This window comes from Oryctolagus cuniculus, chromosome X (assembly GCF_964237555.1).
Source record: "Oryctolagus cuniculus chromosome X, mOryCun1.1, whole genome shotgun sequence".
Classification (NCBI taxonomy): domain Eukaryota; kingdom Metazoa; phylum Chordata; class Mammalia; order Lagomorpha; family Leporidae; genus Oryctolagus; species Oryctolagus cuniculus.
In genome coordinates this window covers 95,322,414-95,342,685 of record NC_091453.1, presented here as the reverse complement: position 1 = coordinate 95,342,685, position 20,272 = coordinate 95,322,414, and the positions used below count along the sequence as shown (strand labels likewise).

Sequence of the window (20,272 nt, the reverse complement as noted above, 5' to 3'; positions counted from 1 at the left end):
AGTGTAACTGAACATGGATACAGACCCAAAAAAAGCCTAGATGACTCTGGTACTTAAGTAGCTATGTAGCCTTGGGCATGTCACTTACCCTACGTGAACCCTAGTTTCATCCTGTGTAAAATCAGAACCAAAAATATCTACTTTGTAGATTTCTTTACGCAGATTAAAAATTATATAGTTAAAACACATGGCACTTAATAAATTTTCAGTAAAGGGTAGCTGTTATTATCAGAATAGGAAGATATACAAATGCAAGTTGTCAGGGGTGAGTGACGTAGCCCAGTGGGTTAAATCACCACTTGGGATGGCCACATTCCGTATCTGAGTGCCTATTTTGAGTCCCGGCCACTCCGTGATTCCAATACAGCTTCCTGCTGATGCTCTCAGGAGGCAGTGGATGATGACCCACTTTCTTGGGCCCTTACCACTCATATGGCACACCCAGATGGAATTCCTGGCTCCTCATTTCCACCTGGCCTACCCCTAGCTGTTGCAGGCATTTGGGGGAGTGAAATAGCAAAGGAAAGATTCTCTCTCTTTATAGCTCTCTCTTGCTCTCACTCTCTCTCCCTCTCCCTCCCTGTCTCTCATTCTTTGCCACTTTACCTTTCAAATAAATAAATAAATCTTTAAAAAAAAAGTCCAACAAGATGTTGGTGACTGTAAGAGGTTGGAGCAGTAACAAAATATACACAAGCATTAACTACCTTTCTCTCTTCTACTGCTGCCTCCTCTCATGTTACTTACCAATATCATACAGCTTATTACTCCCAGGGTCTGAATATATGATGCCTTTTTACATGGTCTTGGTTTTTTTCCTGACCTACAATTTTATTTCAACTGTGCCTTTCTCAGATATCTGCTTTTTTATTAATTTTTATCAATATAGAATTTACCTATGATAAAATTCACCATTTTAATGTATACAATTCAGTGGTTTTTAGCATATTCACAAGGTTGTGCAGTTATCACCACTGTCTAATTCCAGAACATTTTCATTACCTTCAAAAGAAACCTCATGTCCATAAGTAAGTATTTCCATTCCTCTTCCTTCACACTCCTCATTCCCTTACAAACCAATAACCTATTTCCTATTGTTATGGATTTGCTTATTCTGGACATTATATATCAATGGAATCTTATACTATGTGATCTTTTGTGTCTGACTTCTTTCACGCAGCATAATATTTTTAAGCTCTATCTATGCTTTAGCATATACCAGTACTTCATTCTTTATGGCTACATACTATTCAGCTGTGTGCATATATACTGAATCTCTTCATTCATTTGTCAGTTGATGCATGTTCGGGTTTACTATTTAGCTATTAGGAATAAGGCTGCTGTGAACATTCTTGTACAAGTCTTCGTATGCACATGGATTTTCTTTTCCCTTGGGTATATACCTAGAAGTGGAATTGTGGGGTCACATGGTAACTCTATGTTTAGCATTTTGTAGGACTGGCAGACTGTTTTCCAAATGGTCACCATTTAATGTTCACACCAGCAGTGCACAAAAACTCCAATTTCTACACATTTTTGTTTGTTATTATCTGATGGTAATGGTGATAATGATGTCGATTGCCTTCCTAGAGGTGTGAGGTGATACTTTATTACAGTTTTGATTTGCATTTCCCTAGTACTTAATGATGTTGCACAACTTTTCATGTCCTATTGTCCATATGTATATCATCTTTGGGAAAATGTCTGCTCAATTCCTTTGCCCATTTTTTTTTTATTTTCATTTATTTGAATGGCAGAGCAACAGAAAGAGATTCTCCATCTGTTGGTTTGCTCCCCAAATGCCTGCAACAACAGTGGCTTGGACAGGCTGAAATGAAGAGCCAGGAATTCCATTCAGGTCTCCCATGGGGGTCACAGGAACCCAAGTACGTGGACCATCATCTGCTGCCTCCCATGGTGTGCATCAGCAGAAATGCTAGATCACAAGTGGAGGTGGGACCGGATGCCAGGCACTCAGATACGGGATGCAAGACTCCCAAGCAACTGCTTAACCTGCTGTGCCAGCACCCCTTGGCCCATTTTAATTGGGTTATTTGTCTCTTCTTTGTTAAGCTGTAAATATTTTCTATATATTCTTGTGACATATATGATTTTAAATACTTACTCTGTGGATTGTGTATTCACTTTCTTGCCAGTGTCTTTTCATGAACAAAATTTTTAAATTTGGATGAAGTCTTATTTGCCTATTTTATCTTTGGTTGCTTATGCCAGAGCCACATTGTCTTTTATTCCTTGAATAATAAAACCAACACTAAACTAGGAGGGAAAATAAACGAATTCTCTTTCCAAAATTGCAATTGCATAAATATGTGACCTTCGGCAAGTATTTAAATTCATTCAGAACTCAATTTCCATACCTATAAAAGGAAGTCTGGTTCAACAAAGTAGGTATGGTTTTATTTTTGTAGATAATACATTTATGTACCCCCCCCAAATCAGTATTTCTCAACCTGGGGTGAATTTTGCCCTCCACATGACATTTGGCAATCTCTGGAGACATTGTTGGTTGTTAAAACTGGGAAGGGTTGCAACTGGTTGTAGTGGGTAGAGTTAGGGGTATCCCTGAGTGTCCTATAATGCATAGGCCAGCCCCCACAAAAAAGACTTACCCAGCCCAAAATGACAGTAGTGCTGAAGTTAAGAAACCTTGCTCTAAAATCAGGATTGTTGTTTCCCAGTTTAAGTGATAACAGTGATTTTGCAGAAGTCAGATAGTTTTATGATCTTAGCCTAAAACTTAATGTATTAGCCTAACATGGGCAGCAGAAGGTGGGTAAGGGCCAATGAAGGTAAAATCCTTTAGATTTTATAGGAGAAAATCAATTATTGCAAGACAGGAGATTTTGGGAAATGTTTTCAGGGCTATTTTAAACTATTTTGTCTTTTAACATGAACAAAAAAAATATTTCAGTATAGACTCCTCCAGGCAAAGCCTTATATATTTTGTTATTGAGTCTTTTTCTTTAGAGTTTCTGAGGCAAAAATAGGTTTTTTTGTGAAATATCTTGTGCATGCTATAAAATATATCTAATCAATCATAGTAGCAAAATACAATAAGAACAAGTTGATGGAAGGAGCTTACAGTTGATATGTCTCTCTTTAAGTGACGTGTCTGAACTAAAAGTAAGTTGATAGTATTTTCCTAGCTGATCACTTTAACTTTCTCTAACACCATCTACTAGAATATACTCAATCACTGCAGTTTCACAGGTAATCTATCCAAAATAAAACAGACAATAGCTTAGAATATGTTTCAACGTTTCTAAATATCTTAGCACATAAAAAGCGACTGAACTTGCAAGTATTTCTTTTCTGGTGAGACTGCTGATTGTTTCCATGCCCTGTATCATTAGATGCAATCATTACCACTAGCACTACAGCCACCACCTTTATAATCATAGACTGAAATTTCTTGATTATAATATGTCAGGTTCTGCTCTAAACACTTTATGTGTGAATCCCAATTTTCTTCACAAAAATCCTGAGGTAGTTTTTTTTTTAATCTCCATTTTGCTGATAACAAAAAAAATGTACAATGAAGTAGTAAAATTCTTGCTATGCCATATTTCCATGCTAAGCTTTTTCTTGTGTATCAGTACTATTTCATATGTCAAGAATGCAGAAAGTATGTTTATTGTTGAATCTGCAACATTAATGTCCCTCATTTTCTAGCCTCCCAAGTAATGGCAAGTATAGAGTGAAGTGCTTGTATATTTTTTTCAAGAAGAGGTGTCCTAAGATTAATTATTTGTTTCTCTCAAATGTATATACATGCACCTTGAGGCTGCTCTAATACTCTCCCATCTCTGCATACTTACATTATTTTAAAACCATGAGAATTTTCAATTATAAAAGTAATGAAAGGAGTTTTATTCAACTTTGTTTATATGTACAGGAGGCAGTGAAAGAAAACAATAAGAGAAGAGAAATGGAAGAGAAAACTAGGAGGGCAAAGCTTGCAAAAGAGAAAGCTGAACAAGAGAAATTAGAACGCCAGAAGAAAAAGAAGCAACTCATTGATATAAACAAAGGTATGAGAGTATTTCCAATCTTTAAAAACATGGATAAAATATAAAATAATTGCACTCATTTATGTTTGGACTATAGAGTAAATAATTGTGTTCTTGATAGAAAATGCGTAATAATCTTAGTTACTTGTATCGAAGTTCTTCGAGATGCTATCTATATTTCTTATCAGACTACCCTGAGCACTCAGGAATTTTGATCTCCAATGCAAGGTTACAGGTTTTTGAAGTTGTCTTTTTCATTTATTTTACCATTTGGTATTATTTTCTGATTGAGGGAGTGGTGAGGGAAGAAGAGAGTGAGATGGAAAGTAAAAATTGGTACGGGGAGACAAATGAGCCTTGGATTTTAATTTCACTTTGTTGACAATGCAGTAACAACATTCTTCCTGGGTGCTTGAAATTTTCTAGTTGTAATAGATATTGACAGCAGTAGTAACAAGGTTGAAAAATATAGGGAATGCATCTTGTTCTGCTATGAGCCTCGTTACAGAATGTTGGTACCATCCATATAGAATGAGTATAAAACCGGTTGTTTTCTTGATGAGCAAGAATGTATACTGTAAGTGAGTGTTTTGGTTTCATTTGGTTTGGTTGGGTATTTGTACCAGGTATTTGAGTTCCAAAAATGTAGGAGTGGAAAACTACAGCCTTTGCCACCTAAGGGTTACAGAGTCTAAAAACAAAGCAAAACAAATTGAACAAGATACAAGGTGATATGGCAAATATATACCATCTGTTACTAGAGATAATAATAAAAATTGTAAACACTTAATACTGTCTACCACAAGAAGATACTGCATGTGGACAATATATACTATGTAAAAACTTTAATACAATTTTCCCACTAACTTTTTGAAGTATGTTCATATGCCAAGCACTATGCTAAGACTTTTGCATGTGTTAAGACAATCATCACAATATCTTTATGAGGTAAATACTATTGTTATCTCATTTTAAAGATAGGAAACTGAGGCTCATAAAAATTAATGATCGAGACAGGAATTGTGGCTCCAGAATTCTGGCTCAGCGGGTTATGCCATGGCTTCCACAGCCAGTATCTCTTATTCGAGTGCCAGTTTGAGTCTTGGCTCCTCCATTTCTAATCCAGTTTCATGCTAAAGCACCTGGGAAGACAGCAGATGCAGGCCAAAGTGCTTGGGCCCCTTCCAACCATGTAGGAGACCCAGATAGAGTTTCTGGCTCCTGGCTACAACCTGGCCCAGCCCTGGCTGTTGTAGGCATTTGGAGAGTGAGCCAGTGGATGGAAGACCTCTCCTCACCCCTCATGCTGTACCATTCAAATAAATAAATAATTCTTAAAAAGTTTATGATCTAGGGGCAGGTGCCATGGCTCACTTGGTTAATCCTCCGCCTGCAGCACCGGCATCCTATATGGGTGCCGGGTTCTAGTCCCGGTCACTCCTCTTCCAGTCCAGCTCTCTGCTGTGGCCTAGGAGGGCAGCGGAGAATGGCCCAAGTGCTTGGGCCCTGCACCCGCATGGGAGACCAGGAGGAAGCACCTGGCTCCTGGCTTCAGATCAGTGTAGCACTGGCCGTAGCGGCCATTTGGGGAGTGAACCAACGGAAGAAAGACCTTTCTCTCTGTCTCTCTCTTTCACTGTCTAACTCTGTCAAATAAAATTTAAAAAAAAATTTAAAAAAAGTTTATGATCTAGCCCAAGATCACCCAAGGGAAATATTAACACTAGATTAACACTAGATTATATTTCAAGTAGTCGGTATAGAATCTTTACACTTATAAAATCCTATTAGGAGCTGCTATTATCTCATTTTACTTTTACTTTTTAAAAGTATTTATTAAAGAGGCAGATCAAAAAAGAAACAGAACTCTCATCTGTTGATTTACTTCCAGAATGACTGCAACAACTGGGCTTGGGTCAGGGCCAGAGGGAGGAACAAGGAACTCAATCCAGATCTCTCACATGGGTGGCAGGAACCCAACCCCTTGAGCCATCACTTGCTGCTTTCCATTAACAGGCAGGAAGGATGGGACTTATCATGCCTTATCTTTTATGTGTTGTTATCATAGCTCTATTTATAAAGCAATCAAAGCATATAATATACTGTACCATTAACTTCTTGATTTGTAGTCCATGAATTATCAAATATGTATTATTATTTATCATAGTATTAGTTTTCACCTGGAATATATGAGTGTTGGTACTTATAAATATATTTGCAAAAATAAATCTTTCCATTGGAAGCATATAGTTTTAATTAAGAACATGAAAAGAAAGAATTAGAGCAGTTGGTGTTAAAATGGAACTCAACCAACAGACATGCTCAGGATCTCTAGCTGTCAGGGAAATGCAAATCAAAACCACAATGAGGTTTCACCTCCCCCCAGTTAGAGTGGCCCGCATACAGAAGTCAACAAACAACAAATGCTGGAGAGGATGTGGGGAGAAGGGCACCCTAGCCCACTGTTGGTGGGAATGTAATGTGGAAAACAGTATGGAGATACCTCAAAAACTTGAATATAGACCTACCATATGACCCAGCCATTTCACTACTGGGAGTTTACCTGAGGGAAATGAAATCAGTAAACAAAAGAGCTGTCTGCACCTCCATGTTTATTGCAGCTCAATTCACAATAGCTAAGACATGGAAGCAAGCTAAATGTCCATCAAGTGAAGACTGGATAAAGAAATTGTGGGATATGTACACTATGGAATACTACATGATAGTAAAAAAGGATGAAATCCAGTCCTTTGAAACAAAATGGAGCAAGCTGGAAAACCTCATACTTAGTGAAATAGCCCAGTCCCAAAGAGACAAACACCATATGTTCTCCCTGATTTGGGAGAATTAATAGTGCAGCTAAAATGAAACCTATAGAAGCAAAATTGTCACTTTTAGAATCAATGTCTTCAAGATCCTTGACCTGATTGTTGAAGGACAGTTAATTATTGTTACTTTTTACTGTGTATATCCTTTTGGTTTTGTTTTGTCAGTTTTTTCTTTTTCCTCTGTTTTCTTTCTCTCTCTCATCTCTCTTTCTCACACTATAGGCTGAACTCTCTATGTGACACAGAATTAATTACATGTATTTTAAAGCAACTGGAAAAAGATACCACTAAAAACAAAGGAGGGTGTAAGAGTTGGAGGAGGTAGTCTAAAACTGTAAAGCAGTATAGTTCTGCATACAGGCATATCGACTCACCTCTCAGGGTACAGCCTAAGAACTGGTCATGGGGCTCCAAACCCATAAGAATCAGTGGTATAAACACCATCTTCACTGTTACAATGATCAACTTAAATGTTAAAAGCAATAGATAGACCGGTTTAAATTTAAAAGGGACAACATAAATAACATCAAATACCTGGTAAGAATAATAGAATTAAAAAAGGAAGGAAGGACCAACATGCGAGGCAGTCCACACAGCAGACCTCTAGAATGACTTTTGCAGTAAATAACGCTCTGACCTCAGAATCAACCCATAAGGCTTCCTGGTCGGGCTGAAAGGCCTGCAAGAGCATCTCAGGCATGGAAAGACAAGACTCTGTGGGGGGAAAAAAAACCCTACACAGAGGATCTCTGGGAGACCTCAGAGGAAAGGAAGGGTCATCAAAGAAGGAGACACTCGTCTCTGAAGGGAGAGGAGAACATCCTCTTTGCTTATGGCTGTGTCCAAATACCAACGGAGTCTATGGTCACAAAAGGCCTCCATAGCCCTGGCAGCCCAGGACAAGAGCCTCGATGATCACTGACGTCATAAAAAGAGTGTTAATTGTTAAAGGAACAACAGTAGTCACTGTGCACTTGCTCCCCAGGTAGGACCTCTGTCCCTATTGAATTGCAATATGAGAATCAACTGCAAATTCTCTCCCCAAACTGTACTCTATATGCTGTGTGCAGACATGGGGGCAAATTGTTGAAATCTCTGATTACATAGAGTTGGTCCTCTATATATAAAGTCATACTAAAAATGAACCATAATGAAGAAGGAGATGGGAGAAGGAATGGGAAGCAGGAAGACAGCGGGGTGGGGGGGCATGAGGGAAAGAACCACTGTATTCCTAAAGTTGTATCTATGTAAAAATGCATTCATTAAATAAAAAAATGGAACTCAATGTCAGCAAGTTTCTCAGTGTCTGAAGAAAGAAGCTTGTTGATTAGGTGGGAGTCACTTGCAGACGTTCTGAAAACTGGGAAGGAGCACATGGAGACATATGTAATGTGAACCCATGGGATGTGAAAGCCCATGGAAGACATGGATGCCTTTAAATATATCTAATTAAAACATTTAATCATCCTTTCCACTGAAAATTACATAGAACATCTGGTTGCCTTGTAAGATATGCTCTCTATAGAGTGTGGAAGTTATTTCATACACATATGACTAGAAATACATACCATTAGAGTTAGAGGATCTTAGTTAATAACAAAAGTATTTAAAAATCCCTTGGAAAAAGTAAGAGATATTGGAAATTATAACTTTACAAAGACTTACCCTTTCTGTAGAGTTTTTATTTCATGTCATCTTAGCAAAATAGCAACCCCCCCATTTTTAAATCTTCTGTGATCCCATTTAGCTACTAGTAACTATAGTAAAATGTATTTACATGGCATGCAAAATTACATATATTCATCAAGGAGAAATATTTAGAATTTATTCACAAGAATAATAGGATAAAGGCAACAAAAAAAAAGATTATTTCTGTAATCTAGATGTGGTCAGCTGAGCTTAGAATTAGTAAAAACCAAGCAGCCATAGAATTATATGTTTCAAGTTAAATCCATAAAAAGGAAAAAAACATGTACTAAGGCTTCATTTTGAGAAAATTTGAGATCAGAAGGCAAAGACCATGGTAAAAGACAGCATTTTTTGTTATTGTTGTTTTTGTAAATTTTATTTTATTTATTTGAGAGACAGAGAGTGTGAGAGACACAGAGAGCTACCATCTACAGGTTTACTCCATAAATGCCAGCAAGACCAGGGCTGGTCCAAACCAAAGCCAGGGGTAAGAAAATCAGGATCTCTCATGTGAGCAGCAGTGACTTAGCAACTTGAAATATCAAATGGCATGATTAAAAAGTTATTAAAGCCTTTACAGTACAAAAGTGGAATTCACTGTTAGCTGTGCCATCTAGCTTTATGACCTTGTTTGAGTCTTTTATCTCTTCATGCCTCAGTTACTTCATATGTAATATAGGATAATGACATTTACCTCTCATAGTTTGAGTGATGACTAAATGAGATAATTAAATACAGTGTACAACGCAGGACCCAGAATGTACTTGCTGTTGATGATAATGATGAAAGAGTCTTGTGCTCACTGAAGAATTTAAGAACAGTTCAAAAAAATCATCCCCACCCTTAAGAAGTTTTCAGATTTTGTCAGAGAGATGAAATGAAGCTGAAGCATCAAAGAGTAAACTGTGTACTGGTATATAAGAGGAATGATTTGCTCTTTGGAACTGTCTTCAAGGGGAGCTCAGTGAGGTCTGGTAAGATGACATACGGCGTCATGGAAAAGCCCAGGTGTAGTCTCCGCACATATCAGTTTTGTTAGTCCCTTAAGAATGGGTAACACGTGTCTAAGGAGAAGCAAAATGATTCAAGTAAATGCACATAATGTCAGCGGTAGTACATGCCAACACATAAGGAGTCAGGCTGTATAGATGATATGTTTAATGTCCCTTAGGAAAATACCTCAGAACAATTAAGAGAGTGAGTTCTAAATTCAAGTCCCAGCTTCACAGTTTACTAGCATTATAATCTCTGACAGGGTAGTTCATCGTTTTGTGTCTTGATTTCCTCACTTACGAAATGGAATAATATTAGTGTCTGTCCTGTCATTAAGAAGGCTAAACGAGGTAACCCATTAAAATCTCAGAGACTGTTGTGATTTATACTCTAGTCTATCCCTTCTCAGCCTTTTGGCTAAGATCAAGTGTAGTATTCTCTAGTCAATATATCAATTATGTATCAATGTCCTTTGATCTGTGGTCAGTTTTTGGTAGTTAAATGTTGGGGGGCGGGGGGGTTTCATTGTGAGAGGAGGCTTTGATTTGGAAATCTTTTGCGAAGATAGGATGGAGCCAGACTATGAATAGCCTTCAAAGTTAAACAGGGGACTTGTGACATGATAAAGTAGGAGAGCTAAAGTTATTATGGGAATTCGTTTGAGGATTACCAAGGTAGTAAACCAGAAGCTCAAGAAAGGAGAGGTAACGGGGCCGGCGCTGTGGCGCAGCGGCGCAGCGGGTTAACGCCCTGGCCTAAAGCGCCGGCATCCCATATGGGCACCAGTTCTAGTCCCAGCTGCTCCTCTTCCGATCCAGCTCTCTGCTGTGGCCTGGGATAGCAGTAGAAGATGGCCCAAGTCCTTGGACCCCCTGCACCCGCACAGGAGACCCGGAAAAAGCTCCTGGCTCCTGGCTTCAGCTCCGGCCGTTGCAGCCAATTGGGGAGTGAACCATCAGATGGAAGATCCCTCTGCCTCTCCTCTCTCTGTGTAGCTCTGACTTTCAAATAAATAAATAAATCTTAAAAAAAAAAAAAAGAAGAAGAAAGGAGAGGTAACTACAAGGAAGATGTCGCTAGAAAAGAACAGTGAAAGGTGAAGAAAAGTATTTAACTGATTCTCTCTTCAAAGCAGTTTCAACCTGTGGCTTTTTAAGACAGTGGTAACAGGAAGGGAAAAATTCATTAAATGATGAAAAAAAGGCAGTGAAAGTTACTGGCAACAGATTCACAGCTGGGAAAAAGACTTCATTTAAAAGAACAGTACAGTTTTACCAATAGATAATTATATATTGATGTCTTTTGGCATATTAGGTTATTTCATTCATCCAATCAACATTTATTGCACCATTTCCCAAATAATTATAATTAGAGCATGCACAGTAATACACCATTTATTTAAATTTAAAATTGAGAAAGCTAATTTAAATGCAGCAAAAAATTATACTGTATCAATAAATGTACTCTGAAATGTGCACAACAAGTATGCAAACTACATAAAGTACTTGATGTAATCTATGTTCTCCAATGTTTGCTTATATTGATATAGATGATAATTAACTTAGGGATAACTAAAAAAAGATTAATTAATTCTGTCAGTAGAGAAAGAAAGCAAATTTACTAAATATTTGCAAATAAGTCTCTTTTCTTTTCATGTTTGTGGAAGTCTGCAAATTAACAGCAAGGACTTGGAGGAAGCAGTAGAAAAAATATATTAAAAGTGGATGTTCTGAAATTGCAAACTATAAATGTTATTCTTATGCTAATATTATTTAATCACGAACAATTTTGCTCCTCCTTATATAAAATCATATGTAAATTACAGTTACCTATTAACTTTTTGTATGATGATAAAGCATGAGCTACATTAAATTGGAGGGTAAATCAGATTTTGGAGTGTTGACTAGCAAATTTTGATGAATAAACCTAAACATTTAAATTCTATCAGTAGTAGTCTAGATAGCAGTTTGGTTTTTCTCTTTTTTTAAGGTTAAAATAATTGTTTTTTATAAAATAATACATTCATTTCATATTATGTTATTTTATCTGAATACACCAAAACTATAAATCCCAAAGTCATAGTCTAGATATTATAGTAACCAAAATTATAGATTAAAAACCCACAAATAATGGAATTGATCCAAGCAGTATTTAAGTACCTCCAATAATATAAATTACTAAGACAATAGAGGTAACATCATTCTGGTGTATTTTACAAGTGATAATAGTAGTTCATAGATGAGAATGCAAGCTGAATAAGTTTTTATATGTGTTAGGCCTAGAAAAAAATCTTTGAACTAGTATTGTCTTATCTATGAAGAGAAAAAGAGTATCCGACGATAATCTATTTACTTCCATTAACGTATTCCCTACTAGTAAATATTTCAAGAAGTACATGTATATTCAAAATCAGTACTTTTTCTCTTGTTCTCTAAGTATGCATTTTTTCAGTGGAGATTTAGGATTTGTTTTACTAAATAAAAAAATTCAGTACAACATAGATTTGCCCATGTCTTCGGAGCTTTTAGCACACCAAGGTGTTTATTATAAATTCTGGACTTTGCTGTTGTCATGAAACACTTTAGGTCCATTTTAATGCAACATCATGCCATGCTGAGGCCATTCATTCAGCAAACAATTTTTGAATTTCTAACTGCAAGCACTGGCTTAATGCATTGAGTACAAAGAGGAGCTTCCACTGTAGGAATCATCAATGATACATCACACCCTACTGGGTGAATCTGCTGACCCTCAGTAAACTGTCATCTCAGACAGATCTCTATGTCATTGGATTAGCCTGAAATGAAATGAGTTCAGACCCCTTTTCTTTGGAGCCAGACAACCCTGAATTCAAATCCTGGCTCTGCCACCTACACAATGTATCTTGGGGTAATTCACCTAACCTCTCTGATCCTCCACTTACTCACTTGTAAGACTGGGAAAAGAATGGTGTCTACCTCATAGGATTTTTACAAGAATTAAACAAGAGGATAAATATAAATCTCTTAGCACTTGCCTGGCACATGGCTAGCACTTATTAATCATTAAATGCTTTCATCCATTTTTAAAATTTTCAGTGAGCATTTCAAGGAAAACTATCTATGGCAATTGTGATTACAATAAAATCTTATTTGACTGCCCTGGAAAAAGAGGTGTTTTGATTAATTTGAATTTATAGAAAGCCACTTGTACATTCATCTTTATCACCCATAATCTTTTGGGACTCCTAGTACACAAGCTTCCTCTCACTGTCCCCTCAGTATCTGGGGCTTTACATTTTACACAGATAAAAAGCATGCAATACGTGGCATTTAAATAGCCAGCACACAATATACAGTTACTTTGTCACTGTCTCTAGACCATTATTTGGAGCATCAATAATCAGTGTGTACTAATATCAGAGAAGGCACTTCATCTCTGTTATTTCCAGAATATACTCTGGATTGACAGTTTTTTTTTCCTGTAGCCTCATTGAATGACTTATCACTAGTAATTTTTTAATGACCTCATACTGAAATAATTACATTCTTGGCATCAATTCACTGAAAATAAGAACTAATTCTCATTCTGTCTGCCTTAGCAGTGAAACAAATTTCTACATCTTATTACAAATATTTTTGTAAATGGGTGACAAAAAATAAATATATGAGACAAGATAGGTTATATACTTTAGACCCCATTGAGTTCTTACATTCTAAATGCAGAAACTTAGATTTGCACAAACTTTAAGAACTGTGCTGAGCATTTAACAAGATTTTTTTTATCAATTCCTCTGTAGAAAATGAATAACATTGGCAATTACAAATTTGGCTCTTCTCTGCAGTGTGCACTTGTTGCCATGTATGCCTTATACAACTTTCCTAGGCAAAGATCCATGAAAATATTGGAGCAGGTGGGTGAGAATAATAAAATTGACTACATAAGAAATGACCAAAACACATTGTAGGTGGCCTAATCATTTATTAGAAACATACTTTGTTCCAACTTTAATATCCTAATTCTTATTACAGAAAAGTGTCAAATGAATAACAGCTGCTATATACCAACATTGCAATTAATTTGGCTCTGTTCTCAGTCAAATGCATTTAGATTCATGTCAGTAATTACACCTAACAGATTCACAAAACCAACAAACTGTACTGAACCCAACTGAGTTTCTAATGACTTTTTTTTTTTTCAAAAATTATATTTGTTCCACCCGCATTGAATCCCTGAGCCCCTGGGCTACTTCAGAATCAGGATAAAATCTATTGTTATACTAAATGTGCAAAAGGATTATTATGGCTGAAAACCTTTCAGTGATTTTTAATTTAATTCTGCAAGTATTTATTGAATGCCAACAGTGTGCTGAGCAGGGTGACACACCCTAATCATAGTATTGTTGTCTGATAACTCAACACCATTAACCTACTTAAGGGGTTATTAGCTGTCAACCTTTCTCACTCTGTGTGTGTGTGTGCATTCTCAGTAAGAAACAATGGCTCTTGTTGCACGTAGTGCCATATGTGTATTTATATAAGTGTATACTCACAGAAGACCCTGTGCAGTGAGTAGCATATAGATTGTGCAGTGAGTAGCATATAAATTTCATATTTTCACAGATTTTATGTAAATATATCCTTAAGACTCTGTGTTTCTTTGTTTTGAGTAGTCAATCCTTAGTTCTCAGCACACCCTTTACATGTGAACAATCTAAAATATATATCTTGACTAGTGAGTGGAGAAGAAAAACTGGAAAGAAAATATGTCTTAAAGAAAGCAGTTATGCTTTTTATAATGATATTAGAAAAGTGCTAAAACCTAAACTTAGAATACCTGATTGCTATCTGAATCAATTGTGGGTTCATATGCTGTTTCATAATAGCTCAGAAGATGACAGTGTGATTCATTTGGGAATTGAAAAACAATTATCCTTTTAAATGTGCAATTAACTGTGGATAGCATAATACTTTTATTTGTTTGAACCAGTACTGGAAGCTACTTTACATGTACACTGTTTTAAAAAAAATTCTCTTTGTAAGAGTAGATATTTCAGTACTTCTGGATTTGATTTCACCTTCTTTATTTGCTGAGCCTAAGACAAGTTTTCCTAGGAATTACTCGCAGCATCATTTAACAGGAATAATGCATATAGGTCTAAGAGGACTCAGGCATAGCCCTACTGAGGGTCGGACTAATCCAGTGCATTCTTTTCAGACCTGTGTGGTTCTGTGGTATGAGACACCCCATTGTAACCATCCTGGGTTAGTTTGGACTATAATCTAAAAGCCATAATACATTGTTTTGTTTGTCTATTTAGTCCCTTGTTTTTATAATATGATCCATTCCCTAACTAATAATCTTAAACAGTTGAATGTTTGAAGTTGAAGATTTCCAAATTCCCTGTTTATCTCACCAATATCTATGCGTTCTTGGTTGAGTTGCTTCCTTGTCTGATTTTCTAGAACAGTATTTCTGTAAAAGGAAAATGTGTTCCCTCTAGTCCTCTTTTGTCAAAAACCCTTTGCACTTGCTTTCTTTTGCCAATTGAACCTTTTTTGAAATGCATCAGTAGGGAAAGCTTGCCTAGCCTTTGCTAGACAGGAGTAGCTGTAGGTGCATTTAAACAATCCAACTTGAAAAGGGGATTTCTCTCTCTTTATTTGAAAACAATTGAAAATGAAAGGTGTATGTCTCAGGACAGAGTGCTTAACCGACCTCATTCTACTGAACTTCAGTATGGTATATGAAACTGCCTCCCCTGTGTCTTCCCCAGTCTTTTTAAAAGATAGATGCTTTACTTGTTTGAGGCAACTGGTTCTGAGTCAGAGCTGTATCCGGCGTAACCGGAATCCATTATGTTGTTAGGTCTTGTTATGCCATTCTTTGCATCTCTTTTTCTTCACTCAGAGTCGATACAGCTTTGTTCTAAGGGCTATTTGATCATATTTTGAGGGGAAATCGAGATGGAGCTATAGAGATGGACTATGGTTACATTAAGCTTTAAATGTAACCACATTGCATCCCCCACAATACAGATAGCCTGTACATTTTTAGAGATTTATTTATTTGAAAGGCAGAGTAACACACACACACACACACAAACACACACAGAGAGAGAGAGAGAGAGAGAGAGAGAGAGAGAGATCTTTCAAATGCTGGTTCACTCTCCAAACAGCCACAACATCCGGGGCTAGGCCAGGCTGAGCCTGTAGCCCAGAACTCCATCTGGAGTTCACCAAATGTACATCTTTGGTTATAAGCATTTTTGGACTGATTTCCATGGAATGCTTTTATCTGATATTTACCCATAAAGCCATTAGAATTTTATGAGTTGATAATGCCTTTTTATGATTCTGTTGCACCTATCTCCCTTCCCTCTTTGGGATGGTTGTACTGCCTTACTTCTGATGCATTGCTTCCTGGTGGGCAACATCATGATTTGTAAGCAATCTGATATATAAATAAAGCAGTCTCGTTCTGTTTTCTTACAGTTACCTCTACTTTGGGTTTCCATACTTTTCATAGGCACTGTAGGAGGTCCTCTTTTCACTTTCACCTCATTTCTGAAAAACGTTGAATTGATTCAGAATCTTCCTTGGAAATGTAATTCCCCCATATGTTGTAATACACCTCTCGTAGTATATATATTTTGGTCATGCCAGAATGGGGAGTTAAGCAATAGCTAATAACTATAATTTTCTAGGAGCATCCTAGGAGTACAGATGCTTTGAGCACTGTGTTTTGTTTTCACCAATATTAAAAGAATGTTTATTGTAGAAGAGTGATAAGAAAGAGTGCATCAAACTTGGACCTTAATTCTTGATTATGTAGATATGATATATTCATAGGTGTTTTGTGTACTTTAATAGATGTGTAAATATGTGTGAGATCAATACAACTCAGTATGTTCAAAAGTAAATACAAGATGCTCATTAGCAAATAAACTTTTTATATATACCAAAAGTTATAGTATATATAGCATATATAGTAACACAAAATATATGATTTATAGATATTATTAATATTATTACATAGTCTCACAAATAGTTGTTTATGTCTATTAACAATATCAATGACTATTTAAAGACATTTTTAAAATTCCACTGAAAAACAATGCTAGTTAGAAAGCCTACAGTATTGATGTCATGATCTTAAAGAAAGACAATATGATAACTATTTTCTTTCATTTAGAGTGTTCACTTATATTTATCCACACATTGCCTTTAATTCCTTTTTGCATTTTAGACTATCCATCTGGAATTACTTTTTCTGCCTGAAATACATCCTCTAGAATTTCTTTCATGTGATGATGACAAACTATTTAATAATAAATGAATGCATAGAATCATAATATTGCCACATATTTAAAAATGAGAGGCTTATCCTCCAAGCCTTGCATTCTTTAAGTCTTTTTTAAAAAGATTTATTTATTTTGAATGTCAGTGTTACAGAGAGAAAGGGAGAAACAGACAGACAGAAAGAGGTCTTGCATCCACCAGTTCACTCCCCAGATGGCGCAACGGCCGGGACAGAGCCAGGCTGAAGCCAGAGGCTTCATCTGTGTCTCCCACATGGGTACAGGGCCTCAAGCACTTGGGCCATCCTCCTGTGCTTTTCCAGGTGCATTAGCACAGAACTGAATTGGAAGTGGAGCAGCCAGGACTTGAACTGGTGTCCATATAGGATTTGTAGCTTTGGCACAGATGGCAGCTTTGCTTGCTATGCCACAATGCCAACCCCAGGCCTTGCATTCTTATGTTTTGTTTTGTTTTTAACCTACTGCCAGTGACAAGATCAGTAAGAATCAGGTACCTTTCAGTGACAAGATAGGAGAATACCCTTGGCATTGGACACTTTATACAGTCAGGTATGGCTTAGATTGCTGGACATTGCCATGTCTTTAAAACTATGACTTAGCAAAAATGAGCTCAAACTGATTTAGTGAGAAATTATCATTCGTAATCCTCTGTGTGTGAGTGTGTGTATATGTATGCATGTGTTTAGTTTGTAAAATACATTGCCAGAGAATTTTGTAAGTAGTCATGTCCCTCGTACTTAAAATAGAATTGCTTTGTAGTGGAAAGGAGGTAGGTAATAAATTGCATAACTGTTCAGGAACACATCTATTACTGTGTTATTGATTGCCTCCTATTAGTTATTAGCATAATATTCATATCCTTATTCTGCAGTCATTCTTATTTGTACATACTTTCAGATGTTTTCTTCACTCTTGATGGATATGCTTATGTATTCCTCAGATAGCAAATAAACATGTGTGAGAGTTTTCATTTGTTTTAGTTTGTCATCTTTATCCCATGTACTCTCACAAATCTGAATTTATAGGAAAGAAAACGCAAAACTACCATTTCAATCTTTTCTGCTTTGAATTCTATTTTTAACAACCAAACATTTCTTTTCAATGATAAGGATTTGGAGCATTGAGACCCTTTTCTTTCTAAATCATGCTCAAGTGGATTGAAAAAGTACAGCTTCTATAGGAAGTGACAACCACTGAGAAATTCTCCCTTGATATACTTTTATAAATGCAAAAGAAAATAGCATTAAGAAATTATCGGGACTAGTAACTACTACATCATTTTGAAGACTATATTTTTAAAAATATTAATAAGAAAGTTGTGAAAAATGGACAATCAAAATAGTTTATTGTGTTATAGATGAGTTTTGTTTTACCAGAAGTGGCTACCTCATTTGCAGGGCTCACTGCAAAATGAAAATGCAGCACCTCTGTTCAAAGATTATTAAGAATCTCAAAACAACAGCAGAGCATTAAACCAAGTGCAAACCCCTTCTGAGTGTGGAGCCCTGTGTGACTGTACAAGTTGCATGCCTGTGATATCTCTGTGTTTTACCTAAGTGATGCAAGGGAAGCTCAAAAAATTTGTGGAAGATGGAATTAAAAGATAAGCTTATGTTGGTGCAAAAACATTGAAATCAGAAATAGATTTTTCATAATAGTGTTTTCCATGAGCCTTTGGAAGATCCTGTATTCAGGAATTTCAGAAATGTTTGCATCAAAATACACTTATATTTTAATTCCGTTTCCCATGAACTTCTTGAAGTTCCCTCATATAGTTAATGAAAGAAGCAGAAATGGGCAATGCCTTGTTCATGGAACAAAATAAATGTTTTGACTTGGATAAAAGTGAGAATTTTTTAATAAGAATCCACTTATTAAAAAAAATGCTCTTTCTGCAAGTGACCTCTTTTATTTCTTTCAAAATGTCTATCTTTTCCTATCAATCCCAACATAATCTCTGTAGCAAATAAAAAAAAAGGGGGGGTGCTTTTCCCATGAGAATTTCTGTCAAGAAACAATCTTCTTTGGTCCTCTTTTGATATATTAAGAAATTGTTCTCATCTCTCTTAAAGTAGATTTGACCACTTTTCTCTGATGAATACTTTACATACTCTGATACTCTGAGCAAACAGCTTCAAATTTCTCACATATTTCACAGATGAGATTCTCATTTCTCCTTTTTAATCCCTAGTGACTTAAGGTATCCTATCTACAGAGAGTTTATACCAAATTCTCTGTAAGTAATATATGAAGGCTTACAGCATTTCATTTTGCAGCATATCTTTGAGTCCGTTTGTGCTTGACATTGACTTCACTTTAAGTAATCGCAATCCTTTGAATTTGTTTTCTGTGATTTTGTTTTCATAAAACATTAGGATGCTTTCTAGGCTATTGAGTCCAGTTCCCTGCCTCTCAGTATGCCTCCACATAAGTCTGTAAGACAAATGGTTAAACAGCAGATTTCGAAATGTCCCAGGAGAAAAAAGGTATAATAGCACACACAATCCTTAGATACTGAGGGATGTTCAGGTGAACACCCACTACACTTTTATTTCTCACAAGTTCCATTGTTCTGGAATGCAATCATTATTCTCTCCCTTTTATTGCAATTGTTTGATACATCATATTCCTTTACCTCATAGTGTTTTATTTCTAAGCCTGACCTTAATTGTATTCTTGTTGAGAAACAGACTTTTCTAACCACTCTGTTGCACCATATCAGACTCTTGAAACCTGTCTCCTCATGTTTATGTCTCCCCTGATACATAGACAACACTTTGGCTAATTGTTATTATTATTTAAATTTCTTTTTTGTTTAATGAAAAACTATTGAATGATTCAGTGCTTCTTAAAAGTTCAATGAGTTTTGATTTCAGATGCTCTTTAGTATTTGATATATGCACAGCAGGCTCAGAGTCTCCCTGACTGGTCCACTGGCTCTAATATTTATTAGAATAATTTTATTTACCTATGTTTGTGTCATATTGCAAGTGCTAGGAAAAATTTGAATTTTGAATGTGAAAGGTCCTTTCTTCTTTTATCAAAAGGGAAAAAAATGCATTCCCTGATGTTAATAAAAGTCATGCCTACGTTCTCTTACAAGAAACTCACTAAAATGACAAAGAACATGAAAAATGTAATTAGCTGTTTGCTTGAACTGAGTTGTTTGGTTTGTTTTCCTATTTGATACATTCTAATACACAAAAATAAAATTACAATTAATAGGAAAGTGCAAGGGTGGCAGATATATTGATATGCTAGGTAACATTGAAGCAATTGTCATTATTTTATGTGCTTACAATAGAAAAAATAAACTTGACATTTTTGCAAATATTGCCGAATTTTCCTCTGAAAAACACTATAGCAAGTGGATTTATTTATTCAATTCTCAGTGAAGTACTGGCTGAATCAAGATTTTGGAAAAATAAACA

The 20,272-nt window shown here is 36.2% G+C and overlaps 1 protein-coding gene and 1 pseudogene across 3 annotated transcripts in view; both read left to right on the top strand.

The window, feature by feature from the left end:
- The window catches only part of DIAPH2 (diaphanous related formin 2), a 938,294-nt gene that overhangs the window by 735,622 nt on the left and 182,400 nt on the right, over positions 1-20,272 (top strand). For all 3 annotated transcript variants that reach the window (XM_051827762.2, XM_051827761.2, XM_051827763.2), the window contains one exon: positions 3,917-4,052. In XM_051827762.2, the coding sequence (XP_051683722.1) occupies positions 3,917-4,052 (136 nt within the window). The remainder of the gene's footprint in view (positions 1-3,916; positions 4,053-20,272) is intronic.
- Positions 9,939-10,033, top strand: LOC127485093 (U2 spliceosomal RNA; annotated as a pseudogene).